Source organism: Artemia franciscana, unplaced genomic scaffold (genome assembly GCF_032884065.1).
Source record: "Artemia franciscana unplaced genomic scaffold, ASM3288406v1 Scaffold_296, whole genome shotgun sequence".
In the NCBI taxonomy this organism is placed as follows: domain Eukaryota; kingdom Metazoa; phylum Arthropoda; class Branchiopoda; order Anostraca; family Artemiidae; genus Artemia; species Artemia franciscana.
Genome location: NW_027063679.1, coordinates 273,928 through 300,771, shown reverse-complemented (window position 1 = coordinate 300,771; position 26,844 = coordinate 273,928). Strand labels below are relative to the sequence as shown.

The 26,844-nt window shown below is 33.8% G+C and overlaps 2 protein-coding genes across 4 annotated transcripts in view; both read right to left on the bottom strand.

Annotated features, from left to right (window-relative positions):
- Positions 1 to 817: 817 nt before the first annotated feature.
- Positions 818 to 18,458, bottom strand: LOC136043090 (large ribosomal subunit protein eL22-like). Its single transcript, XM_065728021.1, has 5 exons — positions 18,372 to 18,458; positions 12,597 to 12,884; positions 7,272 to 7,393; positions 4,909 to 5,014; positions 818 to 903 (listed from the first exon to the last, which is right to left on the bottom strand). The coding sequence occupies exons 1-5, from the start codon at positions 18,378 to 18,380 to the stop codon at positions 874 to 876; spliced, it is 555 nt and encodes a 184-aa protein (XP_065584093.1). The 5' UTR covers positions 18,381 to 18,458; the 3' UTR covers positions 818 to 873.
- A 3,400-nt stretch (positions 18,459 to 21,858) lies between these two features.
- LOC136043087 (longitudinals lacking protein, isoforms F/I/K/T-like) overlaps positions 21,859 to 26,844 on the bottom strand; it is a 58,850-nt gene continuing 53,864 nt past the window's right edge. For all 3 annotated transcript variants that reach the window (XM_065728014.1, XM_065728013.1, XM_065728015.1), the window contains exon 5: positions 21,859 to 26,104. In XM_065728014.1, coding sequence (XP_065584086.1) covers positions 25,767 to 26,104 — 338 coding nt within the window. In that variant the 3' untranslated portion in view covers positions 21,859 to 25,766. The remainder of the gene's footprint in view (positions 26,105 to 26,844) is intronic.

The window sequence follows — 26,844 nt, the reverse complement described above, 5'->3', positions numbered from 1 at the left end:
ACAACAGCAGCAACTTTACTTCTAAAGTTACTAAAGAATTGATGGGTTCCCTCAACATAAAGAAATTAGTAACGACGCACTATCATCCACAGGCTAAGCATTAATAGAAAACATAGAAATATTTTCCAATGTCTAGAGCATCTACACTAAAGACAATAGAAACGCCTAGGGCCAATTCTTACTCTACTCAGAAAATGTGATAAAGTCTGCTTTCTCAGTAGTGACAAAAGATAAACCTTTTTATATGTTATTTGGCCGTAATTCCAGGATACCCTATGATCAAATTATTGAATCAAGACAGTATAACAATGACACTGAAGATTAACAACAGGAATTTAAGAATTGAATGAGAAAAACCTATAAAATCTTAAGACAGGAGTTACAAAATTCTAAGATAAATGAATAAGTACAAAAATTTCCGAACATTAAGGGAGAAATGGACTTCCAAGTGGGAGATTGGGTTTACCAAAAGAATGAAATAAAAGCCGAAGGCAAAAAACTAATCGATATTCTGGACCCCATAGAATAATCAAAAAATTTTCAATGGTACCACATTCAAAATCGCAAACCCCGACGCAGGGAGAACCTACAAGACCCCTATTTGTCGAATAAAGTGGGCCAAGTTTTCAGAAAATGGGTCTCACAGCCCACGACGTCTGATTCATCCGGCAAAACTAGAGAAAAGCTGAAGGGTACCATATCTTAAATGACCATTTTTCGACAATAGCGTCAGTTCCCACTTTTCTAAATTACCAATGTTCATAGTATGATTCAAATATCCTCAAGTTTTCTTACAGGAGTATATAAACAAAATATATGAATGGCAAACTTTTTATTGCAAAGCAAAAATATGCCACAAAAGAAAAGTCAAATTTATTTCTCTTCTTCTTCTTCGTTGTTAATCTATAAAAGAACAGAAAAACAGAACTTTATCAGTCTATTAAGAAAACACAATGCTTGGAAAAATACTTGGAAATTAACATCTAAAACTGTATTTTTTTGCACTTATATGATACACACCCTACTTTATATTCTTTTAACACATTTCTCAGACCCTCAACCCAAATGAAAGACCAAAGTAAGAAAAAAATATAATACTTTAGAAACAAATTTGGGCTATATATTTGCACATTAGGAGGGGGGTAAGGTACATCGGGTCTACATACCTAATATGTTAGATACAATTATTCTACATATTTTGTAGTAAGGATTGTTTTCCAACTTCACTGTCGAGATAGACCCCCCCCCTCCGAATGTGCAAATATATACCCAAAAGTACATATTTTCCATCTATTCTTTCATTTTCTTTGTCTCGTCTCATGCTAAGCTGAAAGTAACCAACACAAAAAAAAGTTCTGTGATGCGTCAATGAATGAACAGCTTAAGCGGTATGACGAAACATTAAACATATTTTTTAATTTAAAAAGACAAAATGCACAAATTCAAAATTTATTAATTGATTCTCAAATCTGTCATATTAATAAATTTGGTTCAAAATAAAACGTAAGCATTATAACATTTGTAAATGAAAGCAAAACTCTTCAGAACAAATGGTATATTTTTATATTTAGTAACAAAATGATTATTAAACCAAAATAACTTACTGATATTAAGCATAGTGGTGCACCGAAACAATATTTAATTTTTAAAGACAGTTAAGAGAAAATATTTACTAGTGAATTTATTACGAAAACAAAACATTTTGAAGATAACGTCTTCAAAACTGCAGGTTATACCGCCAACTTGAATAGCCGAAGCTCTTTGAGATCAATGGCAGACCCAAGAAGACTTAATCAAATCAGCCCATCCTGGTCTAACGTACAATTTTTATTAAAATCTAAAAGAGCTAGATGAGAAACTTAAAAATTTTAGGCAAACTTCTTTGATATCCTCGGTCACGCCGTTTTAAATAGACATAACACTAAATAAATATAAATCTTATAAATAGACGTAAATATCAATAAATATATATAAAATTCACATATATAATATATATAAATGTGTGTTACAAATCCCAAAAGGATGGAGAATACTAATAAATCACGAGATACTGACAGGCTGCACAAGCCATCGTCTCCTTAAATTCCTTCACTTTGACACATATTTTACCAATATATCCTTACAGATTGTTAAAACAATGTTATATTGTTGTTAAAAAAGGGGTATTTTACTTCTATATACAAATGTTATTTACACTAGGATAATATAAAGCACAGTCAAAACAGGGGAGTGCCCCTCTCCCTGTTTCGCTCAAAAAAGGTGAAACGTACCATCATATAAATACTTCGGCGTAGGTATTAAAAAAAAATTCCAGAAAATTCCTCCACGGATCCTTCTCCTTACAGAAAATTCCACCCCTATAAGACTATTTTCCCTTTCAGTTTAGACGTATTATTCACAACCATCCTAGCAAAAAAAAAACTGAATATCAAAAACTACAAAAACCAACAATTTTAACATTAGTTTACTGTTTCTGCTGTATGCCGCGTCTATTTTCCAACATAAGATTATTTGAGTTGCAAAGGGAAATGTCATATCTCCCAATACAGAAAAGGGAAAAAAATGATAGCAACACTAGAGATGGTTGTAGACATATATGGTGGATATTTTCCAGTCAAAGATTATTTGAGCTGGGAGGCGAAAGTTCATATCTCCCAAAAATATTTTTTTAGCACCATCAGAGCTGACTGTAACGTGTATGGAGCAAATTTCAAGCATTGTCCTACTTTTTTTTCTTTAACAACAAATTTTCTGTGAAATGCCTATAGAGGCAATATTTTAAAAATAATTATTTAATAACGCATACAACATTAGCAAAATTGATCCTTTTAAAAGGCTTGTTGCTACCTGTTTTAGTAAGGCTAAGAATTAATGCGAGATGGTTCAACCTGGAACATGACAACTTGGAGCAAACATATTTTGAATGGGTAAAGGTAGTGCCATCTTATCAATTCACAGCCCGCTAGATAGCAGAACCTGTTTTTTTCTCATTCATTCACTGTTTTCTATCTTAACAAACAGGCTTTAATTTCAACCGTCTCTGCCAAAACTCGAAACCCGTGCATTATAAACCAAATTTACGAATATTTTTGTGAAAACGTCACTTAGACCGAAGTTACAAATTGTAGTAAAGCCAGTACACATGGCAAAGACGCTATAATACAATACTATGAAGATTTATGTATATTTTGAACTTTTATAACCTTACCGCAACTCCAGTAGATTTCGAATCACTTTATAGCTACTATCTTCAAAATTAACCATTAAAATGAGTTATCAAATCAATCAGATAATATTCATCAAAAAAATCAAAATGTGTAAAATACTTTGAATGAAAAGCATCGAAATTTCTCAAAAACAAGGAGTGGGAGGGTTCTCGTTTATCCGTACTATCTTCAATTCTTCGTGTGGTTCATGAAAATATTCCAGTTTATTTCTCCTTTAAATTTATCTCATAAAAACAAAGCCTCTACTATACGAATTTCAGAAATTCTGACACTGACCATAGGTTTTTTTTCAAAAGGCATAACAAAAAATTGAAACCTTAATAGGAAGGGTTCGAACCTCGTTACCCCCTCCCCCCCAGATACGGCCTTGTCAGGAATCCAGATAACTTCCCAATTAACAATCCACAAAACTGAAATTTAGTTTTTATAATTTTTCCTTTTAATGAAATACTGGACAACATTTTTATCATGCATTATTTTGTAATAATAATAAAAAAATACATCACCTTAATCATCCCCAAGGTTCAAATTGTTCCACACTAGCTGTTTACTGAAAGATCCCCCAATATATTGGACATACAAGTTATACCAATTTTTCAATAATTTAAATAAATAATTTTAAATATATTAACCATTCTCGACTACGATAGGCAGGATATTTTATGTCGAAATCCTTGAGTTTTAATTCAGCAGAACATATTCGCTTTCATTTTACTAGGGTCACTTTTTTAGTGGCTAGAAATTATCCTCAAATTCAATTTTTCTTTCAAGTCTTCTAGTCCTCAACAAAATTTAGAATTTTTAATTTGACAAATATTGGTTCATCCGTGCCACCCTCTAATCCCAATAAAATTTAGGCTGCTTCCAACATGCCTTGAACGAGCCCAAATTCCGTATTTAGTTTTCTTCTCCTCAAAGTTTAGGATTTTTTAACCTTGCAAGCTCATCTTGAACGCCCTCTTTAACTTTCCAATAAAAGCAGGAAGTCGCTTTCACAGTCTTCCTTAAGTACGTTTTTCCATTTAATCATCTATCTTGCCCTCGTTAAAACTTAGAATTTTCAATTTATTAAATACTGGTTCATTGCGTCAACTCTCTCTAGACTTTCAACAAAGTCTAGGTCACTTTTGCAGTGTTCTGGAGATGCACATATGTCCATTTAATCAGATTTCTTGCCCTCGTCAGAACTTAGGATTCTTTATTTATTAAATACTAGTTCATTGTGGCCACCATCTCCAATAAAACCATCTGAAAACTTCCAATAAAATCTGTTCGCTTTCGTAGTGCTTCGGAGATACCCATAAGACCGTTTAATCAGTTTTCTTACCCTCCTCAAATTTTAGGATTTTTAATTTATCAAATACTGGTTCAATGTGGCCATCCTCTTTGAACTTCAAATAAAAATCTGAAAGTCGCTTTCGCAGTGCTCTGAGGGTACCCAAATCCATTTAGTCAGTTTTCTTGCCCTCCCAACTTAAAATATTTCGTTTGAGAAATACTGTTTAGCAAATAGATACAACCCTATAACTTCGATAAAGATAAACAAAACACTTTTGGAATAGAAACAAACAAACCCTAGAACTTACATTGGAATAAATATTAAAATTTTGATATTAGAATAGATGTTAGAACTGAAGTTGGAATAGACTAAACAAATAGATAAAAAAAACCTAGAACTTACGTTGAAGTACCTAAGCTGGTAGCTTTCCTTGGAGTCAGCAACTACCCGGAGCCAATCTCGAAGACTATTCTTCTTCAGATATTTCTTAGTAAGGTACTTGAGGTATCTGAAACATCAACTCTCAAGTTAGTGTACATGTAAAGACAGTCATAAGATGAAGTATATATACTAACGCCATCAGGGTAAATTTTATCTCTCATAATAATCAGAGACTCATCCGAAACAAAATTCATCATAAATACTAGTTCAATGACAAGCAATGGAAAGGCCAAATAGAGATGGTTTTTAAAACATGCAATCTTAGTTCTCGAGACTAAATTACTAGCATCTACATTTTGTGTGCACAAGAGAAGATGGCGCTTTAAAAATAGTCTAGTTGCCAAGATGTGCAATTAACTGAACCCCTGCAAGACAGAGCGGTGAAAGGACGCTTTTTCGACTCTCGAGGGGTTCTCTCAACTGAGCATTTAACTCAACAGCAATGCAATTCAACTCTCATATGACCCCAAGACGATACATTGCCTTTGGATCATTGCCTCTTTTTATAATTCTATTTAGAGTTTAAAGCCTTTTAGATAATCAGTTGAACTGATTATACATAATCAGTTGAATATGGAGGAGGGATATAATCATATTACTGGCCTTTATAATTATGTAATTATATTTGCCAGTAATGATTATGTATATTTAAATTACAAGACTTTAAACTCTAACACAAAACTCCAAAAAGAAAGTTCCCTTTTAATTTATTTAGATTAGTGGGGAAAAAAATCCAATATAATAGGTTCTGGAAAAAAAACAACAACTAAATAACGAATTTGAGTGGTGATAGAACGTATTTGCTTAAATTTTCAAAAAATGTCAGTGCTTTTTGAATTAATCCAAGGGTTGTCAAGGTTTTAAAAAATGCATCCTTGATAAAAACAAATCGTTTCCAAGAAAACTCAATTTTTATTCTATAAGCGGCAATAAATACAAAAATTACCCTATACTCAATTCAATGTTATAAAATTTAAACTATTAGTACCCATAGACCCTCCTTTTAGCCAACAGTTTTCAAGAAGAAAATGTTAGAGCAAAAAAAGAGAAAAATAAATCACGTGAATTTTACAAAAACCAAGCGTCCTTCCGCAGCGGACATGAAACCGAACTTTCCCCTTTATGATAAGATTACTATCTTTGTAAATGTATAATTTAGTTTTTAAAATCCATGTAATACAGGTGAAAACGAGGAGCGCAAAACAGATCGAGCTTTTTTCTACCCTTTTAGTTTATTTTGAAACCGAGCTTGTCAAAAAAATTACTAATTCATCATAGGACCCCCAAAGAAGTAAAATAGAAAATAATCATTTAAAATGATTTTTACACTATTTCTGCACGTATTTATTGGATATCAGACTATCAGCACCGAAAAATGCAGAATTACCTTGCAGAATTAAGCTTTTGAAAACTAATTTTATAATTTCGAGAAATCATCTTACTTTATTAAAATTTTGTTTTCGATTTATTATTTGACCGGCAATTTTCCGAAGGTAGGCGGTTTCAAACTATTATTAACTATTACTACTACTGCTAACAACTCAGAGCAGCACTAGGCCGCCTGAGGCGAACACACCTACGAACGCTCCTCCATCCCTATCAACTCAAAGCCTCTCTATACACCTTCCCAGGAAGTTCCCTTGTTCCTTAAATCTTTTCTTGCAACATCATCACATCCCAAATGAAAAGACCCACTTTTTCGTTAGCCCTAGACAGTTGGCCGAAACTATTATTTACAGACTGAAAAATCTAGATTTGGTTAGTCATTAGAAAATATTATTAAAAAACAAATAAAAACATAAATATTATGTATTTGGTAGAAGTAGATCGGCCACATGCAAATTAAATTTAAGAACTTAGTCTTACGTGTCTCATCAGTACACATTATCTTTTTGGCACTACCTAGATGTCTTAACTTCTAAATAATTATAAAAAGACAACACTCACTGATGTGCAGTCAAAGGGAAGATCATCAGAAAGTGTATGTTAAATTACATTGCAGCACTCAAAGAGTTGTGTTGAATCAATGCAGGGTAATTTTTTTTGGATTTGTTTGATTATCCCTCCTCCATATCATGCTGTGGCATTTAGAGGGGATGTGTTCATGTTAATTTTTGTTAGTAATTGATATATCAAATAAACAAACAAATATAAGTAATATTATTTCTGTTAAAATAATATAAACACAATAAATATAAATCATTCTGGTCTTCATTACGCTGTTGATATTCCCTTTGGATACGGTTTATGGTTATAATTTTAGATGCATGACAAATGTCAGATACAATATAGCCTTGCATAAAAAAAGGAGAAAATCGACTTACCTTTTAGAGAATGGTATATCAGATGAGAGAATTAATTTGCTCTTGGATTTCTCAAGACCAACACTTGAACCAAAATTATTGAGTCTATTGTTGACCTTGATTCTTTTCCTTAAAAATTCCTCCTAAGATCAAAAAAATGAGCTAAGTACAAGGAAAATAAAATCCCCATTGAGGGTGGAGGGAGGGGTATGAAAAACTTGGAGGGAGGGGTCAAATTTTTATATGCATTTTTGTTACGTTTTTACGATATGGACAGAAATTTATGGAGAGGGAGGTCGAACACCCTAGCCCCCTGGATACGGTCTTTTTTGTTTTGTAATTATTTTTTTTTTTACGGAATGCCCTCGAGATAAATGATCACTCTACTACTTAGCTGATATTTTTTTTGTTTTTTTTTAGCATGATCAAATTCAAATAATCCAAGTTGCAGGTCATCAGATTATTGCAACTGTGACTTAATGGTATTATCTATTCATATATCTTATTTTACAATACATAGATATTTACTTAAAAAAACTTTTTGAATTGTTTCTTTTTTACTCCACTACCTTTCAACGAAAACCGAAGAAATTTAATTCTTTTCAGCCATAGAGCTAAATCTCCTAATCTGGCATAACCAAATAATATTCTTTTGCATTATTAATAATAGTAGTTTCTAGATCTAATCTTGATAAGTCATATTGTTATAAGTACCAGAGCAAAAAGTATGTGTAACTTGTCAGAGTGGAAACTGTCGCCAATATCAGAAAAAAAAACACTATGTAATGTGGGTTTTATTTTAAATAAGTGTAATTGGTAAAATTAGGTTAATAATAATCACCTGATATCAGTTTCTAACAAAAAAAAGAAAATTACTAAGGAATGCCACACGCTAGATGGCTGTGGCGAGTTTTTCTGACGCATCAGTCTCATTCTGATTAATTACATATACGCTTTGCACCACCGGGAAACTGTTTATTTTTTTTTAATTTGTTTAGAATATTTATTCCCCTAGTTGTTAGGTATCCCTAGCCTTTTGAGCTTCCAATTCATACGACCAAACATTTTTGTAGATAAAAACATAGGGGACATGAATATATACATTACATTAAACAATTGTTTCTGGGCCATTTGTGCCACAAAACATCCATAAATGTTTCGTTTGAATTTATTTAAACGTCAACTCCCACCGTTTTATTTGATGGGCCCACCGCTTCTGACAACGAAAACCCCGGGCAGGGTATTGCCAAACAAAGATCAAACACAGTACTACACTACTCTCCATTTAGCATAAAATTCAAAACTAAACAGGTGGATATCGACTTTGAAAATGAATGAATAGCAACACACAAGAGGCAAAAAAAGCCTTGAGTTTTAATGTAAAAAAAAACAATTTTTCTTAAGTTAATCCAAGAGCTTGTGATATTCAATTATAAAAAGGGACAAATCAGTTGAATGATTAAGAAATAAAAAGGTTATGTAACATTTTTGAAACCTCGGATCGAACCTAATATGAAAATATACATATAAAAGATAGGTACCAACCTTGGTCACGAACTGTCAACAATTGCAAGGTTGATTGAACCATTTCTCTGCAATGACACAGCAGCCAGTTATAATAGGGAAATTTACCCTATTATAAGTTAGGGAAGTTAGCCCTAACTGAGGCTGGTATTAGTGAAGATACTCAAAGAGCTTGAAAGTATGAAAAGGGATAATACAAAAAATGACTTAAAACTTTAATATAAACAGTATTAATCTATTTCGTTAAATTTTTAATTCATCAAGTCTTACTAAATTCAACCAAGAGAGTAAAGAAAAAAAAAAAAAGCAGCAAAATTTATCAGCATTTAAGGCAAAATTCATCCCATGAAGGAAAAGCTGTCCTTTTTGAAGTTAATAACATACAAAAATACTGTTAAAAGAAAACTTTTGATGAACCATCTTTTGCAGATTGGAACTCCATACATTTTTCATTACAATATTTAATTGTATTTTATTGTAAATACTTGTTCATTTTCTCTTTACAATAACTTTGACCAATCAGCATCTTTACTTTTATAAAATTAAATTTTTCCAAGTCATGTTACTATTTTCTCACCTTCAGAAACAATCAGACTACGTTTTACATAATAAATAATTGTAGTCAGTTAAAATAAATAATTTAGTCAGAAGGCAGAATTCCAACAGTGGCAAATTTTATATGTTATAGCAAATTTTAAACATAATTTTGGTATATCTACCTTGTTGTCTCACAGCTGACGAAACATGAGAATAGAAGGGGGAACTCCGAACTTGTGCTAAAGGTAAGAGAGTAACATATTTCCTCCCTAATCCTCAAATAAAGTACGTACTACAGTTTTTTCTTTACTATGCTGTTCTTTTTTAATATGCTTTATATTCTTTACTTTGCATTACTATTTCCTTCAAATTACTTTATTTCCTTATTGTTGTCTGACAGGATCTATTGGAAGTTCAAAATAATATCTCTATCTGAACCAAATAAGAGAGTAAGAGCGGAAACCAGCGCTACTGTCACGAAAATTAATCACTAACACCATCTAGCATGTAGCGTTTTTTCTGTAACAATAGGGCATAATTAATTTAATCAGCATGATTGGCAAATCGTTGCAGTAATAGGTATCTGATGTTAGTTTCTGAAGAAAAAAACTGTGTAGTTTGAAACAATGCCAAGAAACATCCAAAGCTAAAAAGCGTTAGTGTCTTTTCGTCAACACTAGCGCTAGTTTCAACTCCAATATCTTGTCCATCCTCTAGTCTTCAAAGTAAAGAGTTCTTGATAAATTATTTCTTTCTTATCAGAAGTACAATTACTAATCTATTTTGCCTTTTTTGGAGCCGCTAAAAAAGGCAGTTCATTTGATGAACCAACACAGGGTCAAATCTGAGAAGCTAATCTACCATCATCCATTCAAACGAAGTCAATTTTGAAAACTTAGCACATTTTTGATATTATCTTTTCAGTTGCTTCTCTTCAGCCTAATTTTGGCCAGGGATAAAAGATAAAAAGCCTGGCCATCCTTCGATTTAGCTGGTATCTGGAAAGCTGATCGATTGACAGGAATAAAAGAGCTATTTTTCCAAAAGGGAACAAAATTAGGCTATAAGTGCAAGTTGTGGTTTCTTACAAGCCAGTACACAATGAATTAACTGATCCCTAACTACTTAATAATCAACAAAAAGACTAGATGCCAAAAAAATTAATTACACAAAAAACTAAAAAAAAAATTGTTTATATCCTTTTTTTACTTTTTACGTCAGACAAAAAAAAATTCGGGGGATTCAAACCAGACAACCCCCCCCCCCTAGAGCTTTGTATATTCAAAAGCGAAAGCATTAATGCAATTGATATAAAGTATAAAAAATGTTTCTAGCTTTTGCTTACAGAAGATTTCAGATTGGACCTGAAAATTTGGCTGCTAATATAAAAAAAATTGACTTGGCTTTTTCTAGTTAAGGCACTTCTCGATTTCAATAAAATATGCTTACTTTCATAGACTTGATTTCATAGCTGGATCAAAAAATGTAAATGTTAATCAACAAATAGCTTAATAAGCTTTTCAATCCCCCTAATAGTGATGCTAATATTCTTCAATCCCAAGCAAACCCATCCAAGCTAATAATAATTACAATTAATTATACTATATAACTTAACATACATACTAACGGAGCTGATCATAATAACTAACTGAATCTAGTCTACTTAAATCCATCCTTGAGTTTTCTCTCCTTTCGTTTTTTAGTCTTTGAGTGAGCCCTTAACTGCAACTGACATATATAAATCAATACACTTATGTGAAAGCACTGTTTGTTAATGTTGTTAGCAGTATGACTCAACTGTCAATACAGGTATTAATAACCTGAGGTTAGTAAATTTTTTTCCATAAGATAATACTTCAAAACTTTCTGCCTGAATTTCAAGAATAAATGTTTAACTACAACATTGAAAAGAACTTGAAACGCTGCACAGGAGAAAGAATCCTCAAATGTTACATGGATGCTGTGCTCATAAGGAGTGCATGAAAGAGTGTGCAACTGTGGAAACTGAAACATCTGTATCCAAATTGGTTTTGAAGCTCAAATTTTTTGTTCCTTTTCACTATATCTTCTATTTAAAATATAAGATGTCAAAATCTTAATGGTGCCTATTATGTAATTAATCAAACAAAGATTGGAACGCAGGTGAATAGCATCAAGCCTCTGACTGGACATCCAAGATTGTGACAGAAGAGGAGGTTACAGACAACTTATTATCATGTAAGATGGCGGTAATTTAAATGCGAGGTTGACCCAATTAACTGAATTATTCAAACCCTTCACAGTTTAGCCAGATAATTCAGCAGACAAACACAATGTATCATTATTCGATTTTCAATTGGTCAATTTATCTAGGAAAATGCTAACAGACTATTACTTATAATATTTACTAATAACAATCTACCATGTCAATGCATCTGATTTGCATTTCCCATTATCAGCTATTGATAGATTATTGTAAATTACTTGTTATTTTTGAAGTTCCTTGTGGTTGCCAGTAGATTGTTAACAGAACATCTACTTTTTGGGCAATTTAAAAGTAGATAGCATCATCGGTTTACATAGAAACCAACTAGTGCTTATACAACCAACAACATCTGACATGTGGCAATACTTGGCATTTTTCCATGCTCTGTATTCGTCTTCAGTACAGAACTGAGATTAGATGCTTATTACTACCTTAATTTTACCAATTACACTAATTAAAGTAATTATTCTTACTGTTGCACTAAAAAATATAGCAAGTGTTACCAAATGCTAGATACTATTGAGTTATTTTTTGTTGACACTATTGCCTGTTTCCACTCTTATAAGTTATCAATATTCTATGGACATTTTATACTGCTTATTTTGATAAGGGTTCATTCAGTAAAAATAAATAATTAAGAAAAACTAAGAAGTAGAAGCTACTTTGCTTGAATCCGCCAAAAACTAAATAATTTACAAATAACAATAATCCCAAAAGATAAATCATTGGTTTTCCCTTTTAAGTTTAATATTACAAAATAAATAAAAATAAGCCAACTTCTTTTAACAGCAATGAACTTTTATAAAACTTTTTGCTGCACAAGAACTCAATCTACACAAAACAAATACTAATCTGAAACTGAAACTCAAGGATCCTGAAACTAGAGAATATGTCTATGGACTAAACAAATAAAGACCAAAAATGTTAAAGACAAGAATTTTTTGGGCAGTCTAAAACACTTGAAAGGTTGAAGAATGTATACAGACATTTTGTAGAACAGAACAAGTCAAGTGCTTACTTGATTTATGGAAATTACTTACAAATGAATCAATATCCATAATGCCATCTTCACAAGGATGTGTTGAGTCAATGGTAAACTTCAAATTCAACTTCTTCTTTTTGGCTCCCTTTGCCTTGATTTGTTGTCTTGGCTTTGCTGCCTTCTTTGAAACGTCAGAAGGCTTCACAGCAGATTTGGGTGGTGCAGCTGACACTGGCTTCTCAGATGCTTTTGCTTGTGTCTTTGTTTCTTTCTTTTGTTGAGGTTCAACAGCTGCTTTCTTTCCTGCAGCTTGAGGAGGCACCTTAGCTTTGGGTGCAGGCATTTTCTGAAATAAATTATTAGCTTTAAAAATATGGATTAACTCTTGACACAAGTTGAAAGAACAAAAATTGACATTGATGTTGGCAAATGGGGGCATTAATATTTGAAAAATAATGGTGTCAAAGTTGTTCATCCATTACTGTTAGGTTTTAGTACTGAAGACATTGAAATAAAACTATATAATTAAATATAGTATTAACTAGTACTAGTGCTAATGTCAACAGAAAAAAAAAACTACCAACAGCATCTGACATGTGGCAATACTTGGCATTTTTCCATGTTCTTTATTTGTCTTCAATCCAGAACTGAGATTAGATGCTTATTAGACACAAATAGAAAGAACAAAAATTGACATTGATGTTGGCAAATGGGGGCACTAACATTTGCAAAATGGTGGTGTCAAAGTTGTTCCTCTATAATTGCTAAGTTTTAGTACCAAAGACATTAAAATATAACTGTTTTTGTCCCCTAGACTAGCAGTTGGGGAACCAAGGTAAATTACCCCAAATGGGTAATGGGTAAAAAAAAAATTACCCAAAAAACTTTCATGAGTAAGAAGCACATATTTTTAATTACTATTCTATAAACCTGTTCATATTTTTCAACTTAAACAATTTAGCAGCATATGAAGGTCACACCATATCACTCCTCACCACTAGTGTTCTCAAGTTAAATCTTTGCACAGTAAAGCACAGCCCTGGCTACCTGCTCAGTCCATGCCATCAAGATACAAATACATTGATAAGTCAGAGTAACCTACAGGAGGATCTGCCACCTGATCTCGCTGGCAAATGCAATTTAAGGTAAGATAAGTTTTTTTGTTAGTTTTATCATTTTACTATAAGAGCACCATTTTATAATTAATCATCAATATATCAATAAAGGTTAGCAGCAATTTAATCAAGTGTTTTAATTATTATTTGAATATGTTAATGAACATGAACTTATGAACACTTACTAAGTGTTTTATAGGAAAAGAACATACCAAGACAAAGTCTTTAATTACAGTTTTACATAAAGAGAAGACAGTGGTACATTGAAACCACAGTGTGTTGTATGCATGAAGATATTGACTTCAGAAAAAGTAGGTAGAAGAAAAATTGCTAATTTGCATTCACATCTGCCTTCCAAACTGCCAGAATACTTTGCAAATTTAGAAATATCTGTTAAAAGAAAAAGATTGAATAGCAACTTGTTTGGTATATTTGATCAGCATCAAGGGCTACCTATGAAGTAGCCTGGTTGATTGCTTGAAATAAGAAACTGTACACTATTGGTGAAGAATTGGTTGAACAAGCTGCAGTAAAAATGGCAGGGATTATGTGCAGTCAAAAAGAAGCAAAGAAACGGAATTCAGTGCCCTTGTCTATAAGAATTATGAAAGAACGAATTTCTATATTAGCAGAAAATGTGAAGGAACAGGTTATTTTTGCATTAAAACAGGCTAAATATTTTGCAAATCAGCTTGATGAGACGACTGATTTTAGTAGCAATTCACGTTCAATGGTACATGTTCACTACAAAGGTGTAGATAATTTTGAATAGAAATTGCTGTTTTGTTCTCTTGAGTCAAAATCTTGTGGAATTGATGTCTAAAATAAAGTAAAGAGTTTAAATGGGAAAACTGTATTTCTGTATCTTTGGATGGAATTCCAGCTATGCTGGGTCATATAAATGGTTTTTCAGTGATTGTAAAAAAAAAGTAACCCAAATATTGCAGTTACTAACTATATGATCCATTGCCAGGCCCTTATGGTCAAATATTTAGAACCTACACTGGAAGCCATCATGCATGGTGTCATCAAGATTGTAAATTATATCAAGGGACATGCACAAAACACACAGCTATTTCATGAATTATGCCAGGATGGTGAAGCTGAATATACAGACCTGCTTTATTTTACAGAAGTAAAGTGGCTCTTTTGCAGAAATGTACTAAATTGAGTATGGACTCTCAAAACTGAAGTTGAAGTTGTTATGCTTCATCAAAAAAAAGTTCTTGCATATAAGTTTACTAACTTTTCCTGGGTTGTACATCTTCCATATTTAGCAGATATTTTGAGGGTATAAATATATTAAACAAAGAATCGCAAGGAAAGAATATTAATATCATTTCAGCATTTAGATTAAAGCTGCAACACTGGGAACAGAACAATATAACTTCTTTTTCAAGGTTAGCTTAGTTTTTGGAAGATTGCAAAAATATTACTTTTGCCAACATCAAGGATACAATTTCAGATTACTTTCCAGAACTTGATACTCGTACTGTCAGTTGGATTGTAGATCTTTTTAAATATGAAATTGCTATGATACCAGAATAGCCTTCAGGTTTGGCAAAAGCAATTCTTGAACTTCCATCTAATTTGATTGATTTCAATTTAAGAGTAAACCTGTTGTCTTTTTGGATGTCAAAAGCTTCAAAGGCTTTCAAAGAAGGCTGAAATGGCCTTTGCATGAAGAGGCAGTTACAAAAAATTGCTGCCATTTGAAACAAGATATTTGTGCAAACAAGGCTTTTCCACTCTAATGAACATAAAAAAAGAGCATAAATCCATTAAATGCTCAAAAACTGTATTCATAAAAACATGAAATTTAACAGCAATACAGCATTTTCATCAGTATTGACAACCTGTTCTGTCAGAATAACTGATAATATATTTAGTAGGATTTGAAAATGCTTTTCATCCATAGCATTCAAACACAAGCAGAAGAAGTGTTTCTTCTGCTTTGTCAGAAATTTACTTCAAAGGTTGGTATTTTCTTTTTTTTAGCACTGAAGAAAACATGGCAGAGGTCCTTACTGATACATCTTCTTTTGTCCTTTTCACTTATTTCCTGTCCACCAGTTACATATTAGATGTAACTTGGAAAACTTGAAAAAAATATAAATGTAGATAAGTAAGAATTTTGTTGTGACAGATGTAGTTTCTAGATTAAAATGAAGGCAGTATTGGAAATTTTTTTCTAAGATCTTTTTGGTCAAAAACTTGTTTTTGGTTATTTCATTAAGAACATAAATGAAAGTAATTGTATACAGAATGAAATACAGTATCTATCAGGTTTAACATATATCTATTCCTTAGCTATCCTATCTCATTATTGGGCTGATTAAAATATTTACCCTTTAGGAAATTATATATGCAGGATACAAAATTTGTTTAAGTCATTGTTAGAATTTGATAGTGTCTTTCTAACTAGGCCTAATTATAGCCTAAACTAGAGCCTTAATTTGTATAATGTTTATATTTAATAGATTATTCAGAGAGCTAAGAAACAAACTTACAGCAATCATCAGTAGGCTATTTCATCCTGACAAACATGACATTAATTTCTGTTGTAAATGAATTTACCCTCACCCCTATATATACCAATTCAAGGTATATATTTGCACATTTAAGGGGGTGTAAATTTCATTTCTAATACAAATGAATGTAAATTTGGATTCAGGATGTGACTGACTATAGAGCTAAGTTTGAACTTTACCCTCACCTCACCCCACTAATGTGCAAATATATAGCCTGCCCTAATTTGGTACATATACAGTGGTGATGGTTAGATTCAATTATAATACAAATGAATGTTAATTTCAGATATGGGTGCAAAGTTTGTCATGATTTCCTCATAATCAAATTGAGGGCTGCAGGTGTTGTACAGTGGATTATGGGCTTCCTTTCTGAAAGATTATGATGACTCAAAACTTTCTTTATGCTGATGACTCAAAACTAGTTGGAAAAGCAGCTACTCCCTCTGACCAGCAATCAATTCAAACAGATCTTGACAGTCTAGGAAGATGGGCTAACATGTGGCTTCTGACTTTCAATGTTGATAAATGCCATGTAATCCATTCTGCAAATAAAACCCTTGGTATCATAAAAAGAACCATCTCTAGCCAACACCCTAGAGTTCTTATGAAGTTATATAAGGTGCTTGTACATCCATGCCTGGAGGTTGGAATGTCATTGGCAGCCCCTTTCTTCAAAAAAGATAAGAAGCTGCATGAGCATGTCCAGCATCATGCCACTAAGATGGTTAGCAACATGAATAGATTTCCATACAAAGAAAGATTACATTGTTTGAAGCTGCCAATGCTGACATACCAATGGAAAAGGGGTCACATTTTAACCAAAAAATTCTCTCTAAAAACACACTTCCTGGTCTCTTTGCACAGCCCTTGCATTCTGGTACTAGAGGATATTCATTGAAGCTCTCCATGCAGTGTTCCATGAGTAGACATAGAAGCCACTTCTTCAGCCAAAGAATCATCAATATGTGGAACCAGCACTCTGAAGAAACAGTTTCTGCTACTTCAACTGACATGTTCAAGTCCCACCTTGATATGGAATGGCTCTGCCAGGAGTTCCTTTACAATTGGGAAGCTGCAGAGTCCTCCACAAGAGTCTAATCTAACAGCCACAATTTATACCAAACAAATTCTTTTTTCATGGAGCATCACAAGGATGGATAATCCTTATCACCCAAAGCTGCAATTTAAGGTAAAAAGGTAAGTTTGTTTCTTGGTTATCTGAATAATCCGTTGATTGACATTATCTCATAATTTGAAGAAGTTTGTCTATGGAAAATTGATAAGAGTTTGAATTGGGCTCCATGTTTACAAATTGGGGCAGAGGGGTGAGTGGTGTACTTAAGGTTAAGTAGCCAAGGCTATCAGAACTTTTGAACCTCAGAAAATGTTGTCTAATTTTTTATATAGGGTCTGGAAGTTACAACAACATATCCTAATCACAGACAGTCAACCTTGAGTAGTTTCAAACTAAGAAAAGTCTAATGAAACAGAATAGTTGCATTTAGATAGGCTATAGTGTAGAGACAACTTCAGTCTGAATTCAAATAGTTGAAAATCAGATCTTTTTTAGATTGTAGTAAGTCAATACCAACTGATCTAGTCCTCACCATTAGCCAATCATAACTAGGTGTATCTAACACTATACACATTAAGTCCACAATTAGGAGCCTGCTGTGAATGTATAGGAAAGATGCTTTTTAATCAGAATATCTGGCCAAAATTAGGCACTGGCTAATTATACAAAGTGAGAATTGATTTCAAACACATTTTTTCCTCTCCAGTTAGTTATCTAAGCAGATACAAAAATTTTCAGGGTTAGTAAATCCCTGCTACCTAGGCCTACTTTGAACTGGACTACCCAGCAGTCAACTGGGCAACCTTACATCCAAGAATAGGAATGTGCTGTCCATGTTTAACCTGTGGGGTCTTTTCAATCAAAACATATGTCAAAACTAGGCTGTGATTGTGTACTAGGGAGCTTCAGCCACCTAGACATAGACAAAAGGAGAAGGCCCATAGCATTGAATACTTTGCTTTAAGCACCATCACAGATTAGCCACATCTCACGGTAAAGATGTGACATTCTCAAAAAAGTTAAAACAATGAGAAACATTCTTCATATTGGAAGATTTTTTCTTGGTGTAAAACAACATTAAAATAAAATAAAAAATCTATGTAACAACTTACAGGTGCCATTTTCAATACGGAAATATGGAATAAGAAGAACAAACGAATGTTTAAAGGCGAAAGTTTGAGGGCTATGACTGGCTTATAGATAGCAGCACCAACTACGCTCCAATTTGACTCTTAAAATCTCAGGACCACAGAAAAAATTTACGATATAGATATCTATATACCCAATCGTCTTACAATGTAAAAAAAAAAAAATTCTTCGAATTAATGTTTATTTTGTTTGTGCAAGTTTCAGATTGTTATTTTTCTGCTCTGTTACGATTATAATATTTCCACAAAAACGAAAATCTGGCTATCACTTTATGGATGAGTGAGATACAGTCTTTGCATCTATGGAATTAAATTTTGAAATCTAGACTACAGGATTTTTTTGGTTGTAAAATACGTTGGACGTCGTTGAAAAAAGGATAATTTCCTATTTTTAAAACAAGTTCAAGTGATTCTCAAATAAAATATCACAGTTTTGGCTTGGTAATTGGACAAATCTGAAACTAATAACACTCAAGAATCAGCTAAAAATCGTATTTTTTTTTCAATAGCCAGTTTATTTTAAAAACTTTTTTATTGTTGGTTACTGTGGGTTGTGTTTAGCTTTTTACCAGGCTGCAGTTAGCAACCATAATAAATGAAAAGTAATTTCTCCTTTTGGTGCGAAAGCTGTGACCGAAATATTCTCGTCTGTGTTGCTCCATTTTAATATCAAGCCAGAATGATTGTTGGTATTTACAAAGAATCTTAAAGACCCCATTGAAAATGTAGAAAACCAAATGTCAAAACTTAAAGTAAAAAATTTTTGACCAGGCTGAAGAGAATCGGCTTACATTTTGGGTTCTCATGATGTTAAGCAGCAGCCGGGTGTTGATCTGAAGCCCAACGTTCTGAATATGGAATTACAAAAGATAACACTTCAAGGTATCTCCAACCAAGACCTTTCTATGATTTATAGGTAGGACCAGAATTTTTCCGGCTTGGCCAATGATCGAACTGCCCCTCCCCCTACTCTAACCTTCACATCAACATATTTGGTACAAAAATCAGACATGTTATAATTTGATCAAATTCGGATAAATGCGAGGGTTTTCAGTCTGTATCGATCCAAACTTAAGGGATATTTATGGCCCCCTCAAAACTCACCCACCCGTTTCCGAAAAACTGCCACTTCCAGGTTTATAGCAGAAAATTAGTGACATTCAAACTCATTTGAAAGAGAAAAACTCATGCAGGGATTTTCAATCTATATGAAGAGAGAGAGAGAGAGAGAGAGCTGAAACGACCGATAGTTTCTTCCCCTTCCCCCACCACAACCTTTTTTTGTTAAAAATTAGCATGCAGCACCTTGAATCTTAAACCGGCAATGTACGATAATTTTTCAATCAGATTGAATGAAGGACCAAACTCACTCCATCACCTCTCCCTGCGCCTGTTCTCTATTAATTATTCTGGTGAAAGCCACAGTTTGGTCTTGTTTTTGCCAAATGATGGAGGCATTTTCTCGTTGCGTAATTGGAAGCATGAAACGGGCTCATGGTGTCTCTAGAATCGCTGTGCCCCTCTTAGTCCCAGTTTCCCATTATAAATTTAAACATACTACAACTTTATTTCTGCTCGTGGCCAAGAGCAGATGATGGTGGTGGATTAAGCTGATGTTCAGCTTCAATTGACAACACTAGCAGATAGAGCAATTTTACTGGTAGTCTCGCAAATGTAAGTCAAGTACTTACCTTAAGTGCATGTGGATTGATGGCGTTGAGCAAGTGTATCTCGGCTGCTTTCAGAGGCCAAGTCTCACAATCATATAAAAGAATAGAACATAGAGGAACTTCACATGTGACTCAGTTCTGAATTGATTTGTGAGTCATCGGTCTCCTACAAAGGTCTTCAGAGTCAGGCAAATACAGGAGCAAGTCTCTCAGGTCCTAACCCTAATTACGTGCATAATAGATCCAGTTACTGAATATCACAACCCACTTCTAACTGGCTCAGATTGAGAGAGGTAGCAAGACTCGTTATTTGTCATCCGTCTAGTCTTTCAATGCCAGCTTTCCAGCCAATTACCGATTAACTGACTTTTTTTAGCGTTTGAGAGGAGCTTCTTATAATGACCATGTCGTCTGTATGATTAGTCAGTCGCTACAAATTAGGGCTCACTGAGAATCAACCTTAACATGAATGCTGTCTATTCATTTCGATCTTTATAATCCACTCATTAAAAAGTTGAGGAGCTCAAGAGAGAATTTGGAGCCTTGTCTGAATCCAAAAGGCACATTGGACTTTGCCCCTCGATGAAATATCAGCTGCATTAAACCAATCTACCCCAAACTACACTCCTAACCCTCAAAATAAGCTGTACTTTCGCTTCAGTTCAAGTAAAATTGATGATTGGCAATTCAAGTAAAATTCAAAAGCCGACAGAAATGCCAAATGAATACACTACTTGCTTTAACTATTACCCATCTACTGGTGCAACAACAAACAGTGCGATATACAACATTTAGCCATGTATCAAAATACGATAAAGTACGTTATCAGACCAAATTATATGTTTATTTTCTAAGATAGCCGATCTTGAAGGACAAGAAACCCACCTCTGTATGTGCGTATACATGTTATATATAATTCTGTGTGAATCCTTTTCGCACTACGGAATAGTGTCAAAAGGTGATATTCACAATACATTGGCAACACCAAAAGAGTATGGGCAAACTATAAGGATCGAAACTAACATTAGGTGTCGTCAAAAAATTAACACTAACGCCATCTAGCATCTTAAGTCCATTGGTCTTTTCCATTTTGCTTGTAAGACAAAAGGTCGGTTTTCACAACTTGAAAAAATAGATCCAGAATTACTTCACATATGTTTCCACGAATGAAACCGGACAGGAATGACTTTCCATTCGGGTTCCAAGGACTCGGAAGCGCTTTCCGCTTCTTTGAATAGTGAATCCAGACAGATCGTGGAAGGTGAGTCTGGAAATCACATTTCTGGCGTAATTTTTAAACAGAGCGAAAGATGTTGCAAAAATTGGCTACATTTGTGGAAGAAAATATTTGCGGCACAAATGAAAAGGGCCAATTCCTGATCCAAAGTGCAGGTAAGCTAGATAGCCATATCAGAGGTATTCCACTAGTCTTCGTGCTCCAAGCGTCGTCTTGGCTTTCCACATTTCCATTGTCACTTTCCAGCGGTTTTCGAGACGTGCGACCGAGAAGGAAGGTGTTTCCGGGAATTTCGTGAAAACCTAAAGTTAGTGGAATTAGTGTAATTGGCAAATTGGTAGAGGAACAAGCAACTGATATCAGTAAAAAAAAAAAAAAAAAAAAAAACAGTTACGTAGCTGGAGAAAAAACCGAAGAACACCAAACACTTGATGGCGCTGGTAGCTTTTTGTCGGCACTAGAGCCGATTTCCACTCCAATAAATTGCCTTTACTGTTTGGGCAACACTACTAACAAATAGAGAAACAAAATAGAAACATGTATATACTTTTGATTTAGTATAATTAAAAGAATACAAGCAGTACACAATTTATATGCAATACAAATTATACACACATATCGACTAGTTCACGTAGCACCTCGAATCTCAGATTACGAGCGACTAGAAAACAAAGAACATAAAAAGAAACTAAGCAGCAATTCGGGCAACAGAGAAAAAAGTATAACAAAAAATAATTAAATCAAAAACCAGAAATAAATCAAATGGTGAAAGAAAAACAAGACGAAAAATAAAATAAAATTTAAAAGCCAGATCGTAGCTCGAATGATGGAAGGAAGGAGCTACTGTTAGTATTTTTCAGTTTAAATATCCCATTTCCATCAAAGAATACTCCCCCCCCCGCAAAAGCTTAAAATTCAAGGCAAGTCCCTGTTTGCAAGTATCCACAATATTCTTAGATGTTATTTAATTTTTTTTTATATGGTTTCAACAAGATTATGAATCAAACAGCGTCACAATAATAATAATAATAATAATCAAACAATAATACAAATAATAATCGATCATGGTTTCAACAAATTATGAATCTAACACTGCCATGATGAGAATAATATTAATAATCAAGTAAATAATAATAATAATAAGTAAATAATAAGACCAGACAAAATCAAAAATTAAATTTTATCGAGGATCTGCTTCCCAAAAATCACACTTGAAGGATCTCTGCATGGCCTTGGTCCACGAGGCAGACCATGGAAGCGATGGATAATAACTTCAATTTCGGCGACGTCAAGTTAACCCAGTTATTCCGTACCGCACCTGAATGAATAATCCACCGAGACTTAACCCATGAGCTAGCAGGATGATGGTCCCAAAACGTCTGACGAGGATGGTCGGGATCTAAGTAAGTAAGTCCAGAACTAATGAAAACCAGGTCTATTTTTTCTCACGAATATTATAACGACCCATATTAAATTCAATCTTCACAAAAACCAGTCACTACAGGACTCGAATTAAGCCTAGAACTCTGGCAGTGATCCAAAAATTCTACAAAGGTAAAGACTAAACTTCAGTTAATAAAACTTTGACGTCGTATTTCAGGTTTTGTTTCTTTTGTTTTTATTTATTTAGTCTACTTTAATATAGGAGCCTTGACATTTTCAGTTTTATTATTATTAGGCAATCGGGTTTACGTAGTGTTTATATATAATGATATTATAATTCATTGCTTTACTATAATATATCTTAATATGATATAATATAATATGATATTATAATTCAGTTTTATTATTATCTGAACTAGCCTGCTTTTGCAACCCAACGCACATTTTTTAGGCCTATCCATACAAAACCCCCCAAATTTAAAAAATTGTTTTAAGTTTCCTACTGAAATTTCAATAAAATTGCCTTTCCCTTACAATTTTGACAGACCCCCCCCCCTCAATCCAGTTTATATGTCTAAGTGTGGCAATTGTACCAAATGATAGACTCATTAATCAGCCCCTAACATATATATTATCTATAAATGTGTTAGGTGTCCCTCTAGGGGGATAGGAATCCTGAACAGATAAAATCTAAACCTTAGATTTCAAGTCCTTGATTATAGAACTAATTTGATGTATAGACTTATCCATCATATTATGATGTATAGACTAATCCATCGATTTGAATCCCCTCCCTTAAAAAGCAATTAAAATCAAATCAGACAAATTAATTGACAAAAATTGTGCATATAGATTAAGATTTTTCCAGATAAGAACCAGCATAAAAACACAGCAAAAACTGAGTACAGATGAAAGAGCGAAATTGTAGACGAAATGAAATATAGCCGAGATTATAATACTAAGAGACAAATGTATCTTGAAAAATATCTTACTAAACCACACATGACACATAACTGTCCGTCGGTAAACATAAAATGGATGAGTTATGCAAAATCATAGGAAAATGTCGAAAGTAATACGGTACCAGAGTTTTGGCATGGATCAAGAACCAGAGGCAGTCCTAGGCCTGGGTACCTTCGTCTTTCTGACATTAAATTCCTTTTATTTTATATTTTCATACTCCTATTTAGGTACCTTGTCCCCCCTCAGATTAAGAGGCCTAACACCGGTCCTATCAAGAACTTACAGGGAGCAGTAGGTACTCAACGTGTTCAGTGTTCAATGGTGAACTCTAATAATTGAAATTTTCAAAGGAGCGTCCCCAAAACGTCCCATGAGGAAGCTAAAAGGGATTAAAAAATAAACAAGGAAAGATCACAAATATTTATAAAGAAAACTAAAGATAACTAATATTTTTTTTTTAACATAGTCATAAACACTTTCGCACCGTGTTACATATAGCTTTTGCACAGGACTTTTACAACTTGAGATCATGGTAACAACTAAAAAAAAACACGTCTTCTAGAACTATTTAAACTTTCTTACAATCACATCACAGTTTACAAATTACGATATAATACTACGAAGAGCTTAGCACAGCAACAGAAATTGCCATCAGGGGTGAATATACAATTGAACTAAGGTCTCCAGCAGATCTAGATTGTGAGCAGAACAAAAATCTAAAATCTAAAATGATCTAAAAATTTTGACAACTCGTATTTACACAGTACGGTTCAAAATGATTTTTAAAACGATCTGTCTTCGAATTCAGCGGCTGAATTTTGAAAGAAAAATATAACTGAAATTGTTCTTAGTTAATAGGGATATTCGTTTATCATCTGGTAAAAGCATTTGCGGTTCCCATATTTTCGAAAAAAAACCCAGATATGCTGTTTTTTTTTTGCTTTTGTAAAAAAAAAGTGAAGTTAAGCTATTCTATATAAGTAAAGCAACAAATTTTTTATGAATAGTTATTTCGGTGGTCTTCTTCTTCACATTTCTGTATTCAGTTTCCAACCGGGGCTCGTATACAAGGCCGTATTCAGGGGAGGGGTCAGAGGGTTCGCACAGCCCCCCCACCCGAAATGTTTACCTGATTTGTAAAAATTGGGTAATCAAAAACACACTTAATGCGTTTTTAAATTTTTTTTGTACACACCCCCTTTCTCCGACAAAAATCCTGGATACGGGCCTGGTCTTATCACAGAAAATATAACAAATAGAAAGATTTGTCTTCAACACTGAACTCGCGTTGTCACCCAGTGATGGCGCAGTGACATTGACCTTTGATTGGTAACACGGGACCCACAGTTCGGTCTCATCTCCCGCAGGGCCTGGATTATCATGAAGATTACGTTTTACTACCTCCGAGCAATCAAAGAAGAAGCAGAAGAAAAAGGTATCGCGGTGTCAAAATAAGGTAAGGTTTCTCCTTAACTCAAACTCAATTTTTTGCGTAGGTCAGCCTACTAGGTTTCGACAGGTGACAGTCGTATTATTATTCATAAATTTAAAAACTTTTTCATAAATTTTATATAAATTTATTCATAAATTTTATTTTTAACTTTTTCACATTCTGATCAATGACCTACGTAGCGCAAGTACCGGTCTCCAAATTCTTTGCCTTTGGCCGGGAGTGCAAAGCGTGGTTGGCGGCAAACTATCCGACGCTACCCGTGTTTCCCCGCAGATTTCTCCAGTTCATTTAGAGCTGGGTCGACTCTGGCTGAGCTTACAGTGACACCGCTGACTCTTGTTCCAAGCCAAATAACCAGCAACACCAGCACTCGAACTCTTGTTCTCACGGACAAAGGATTTCAAGTCTAGCGCACTAACCACTTGGCTAGGACGGCTCGTAAGCTATGTAGGTATATCATAAGAAATACGAAGGTTGCAATATTATTGAACATATTCATACCTGAATCTTTTCAATATTTACAGAGGCCAGATCTGGCCCACATTCTGTAGCTTGGAGACCCCTGATTCATACCAACAAACTCTACATATCTAAAAGAAAATGACTGTTACGAGTTAAGACTAGATAAGTTCATATCGAATAAAACAAATGTTTCATTCATCAACCACCACTTTTTCTTCCTTGATTTCATTTCCAAAAATGTCTAAGTTTATATTATGTCGTGTACTAATGTGTCTTCTGAGTGTAGTTCGCCGTGAAGCTTGATACGGACAGTGTGGGCAATGAAATAATTTAATTCCACCACACTCAAATTTCAAATGAAACATTAAAGCAGGCTTCCTCTTATAACGACGAGTACAATTCGGGCAAGGAAATCGCTTTTCTAACTCACACTCCGTTTTGTGTTTCATCAATTCTTCATCGGAGTGAAATCCTCTGTTACATGAGTGACACATTGAGAATCCATTTGTCTGTAAAATGGTTGCAACAACTGAAATTAAAGGAACATGTTTGATACATTCTGACAAACAAGGCAAGTAAAAAAAAAAAGAAAAGAAAAAAAACAGAGCAAATTTTTTCAAGTGGTACCAATTCAAAAAAACACAGAGAGGGGCAAAATGTAGTTTATGGGGGGAAGGGGCATTTTGTAATTTTAGTTTTTTAATGAATATAGCAAAAAAGAGGTATTAAAAAAATGAGAACATAAAAAACGTATTTTTACAAATCAAGGAAGAGTCAGGAATAGGATCCAGGGAAGGAGAATTCCACCCTTCAACAAGCACCAGCAATTTTTTCTCTGAGTCTTTTTCTTAAAACACATACCCGATGCTCAGTCCCAAAGTTAACTCGTGGCAATATTGACATATATCACGTGCTGGGATATCATGCGCTTAACAACAACCGTGAGTAACACAAATTACATAAATTACAGAGATTTTTTTTCAATAGGTGCAAATTCACGAAAAAGTAGGGAAGGGAGCAATGCGTTTTCAAAACTAGGGAGGCAGGACAATTTTTTTAAAGCTTTTTTTCAGTCAAAGGACCGAAAAAGGTAAATTTTCAATGAAAATGCCAAGATCCCCCCCCCTATTTTAGGGAGAGAGAGGGGGGACAAAAAAGACTAAAGAGGAAAACGTTCCCCCCCCGAAATTGGCACCACCTTCATTTTTCACAGAATGTTTTTCTTATGCCAAAACTTGATCCTCGGTTTTCAAATAAATAGGTAAATGG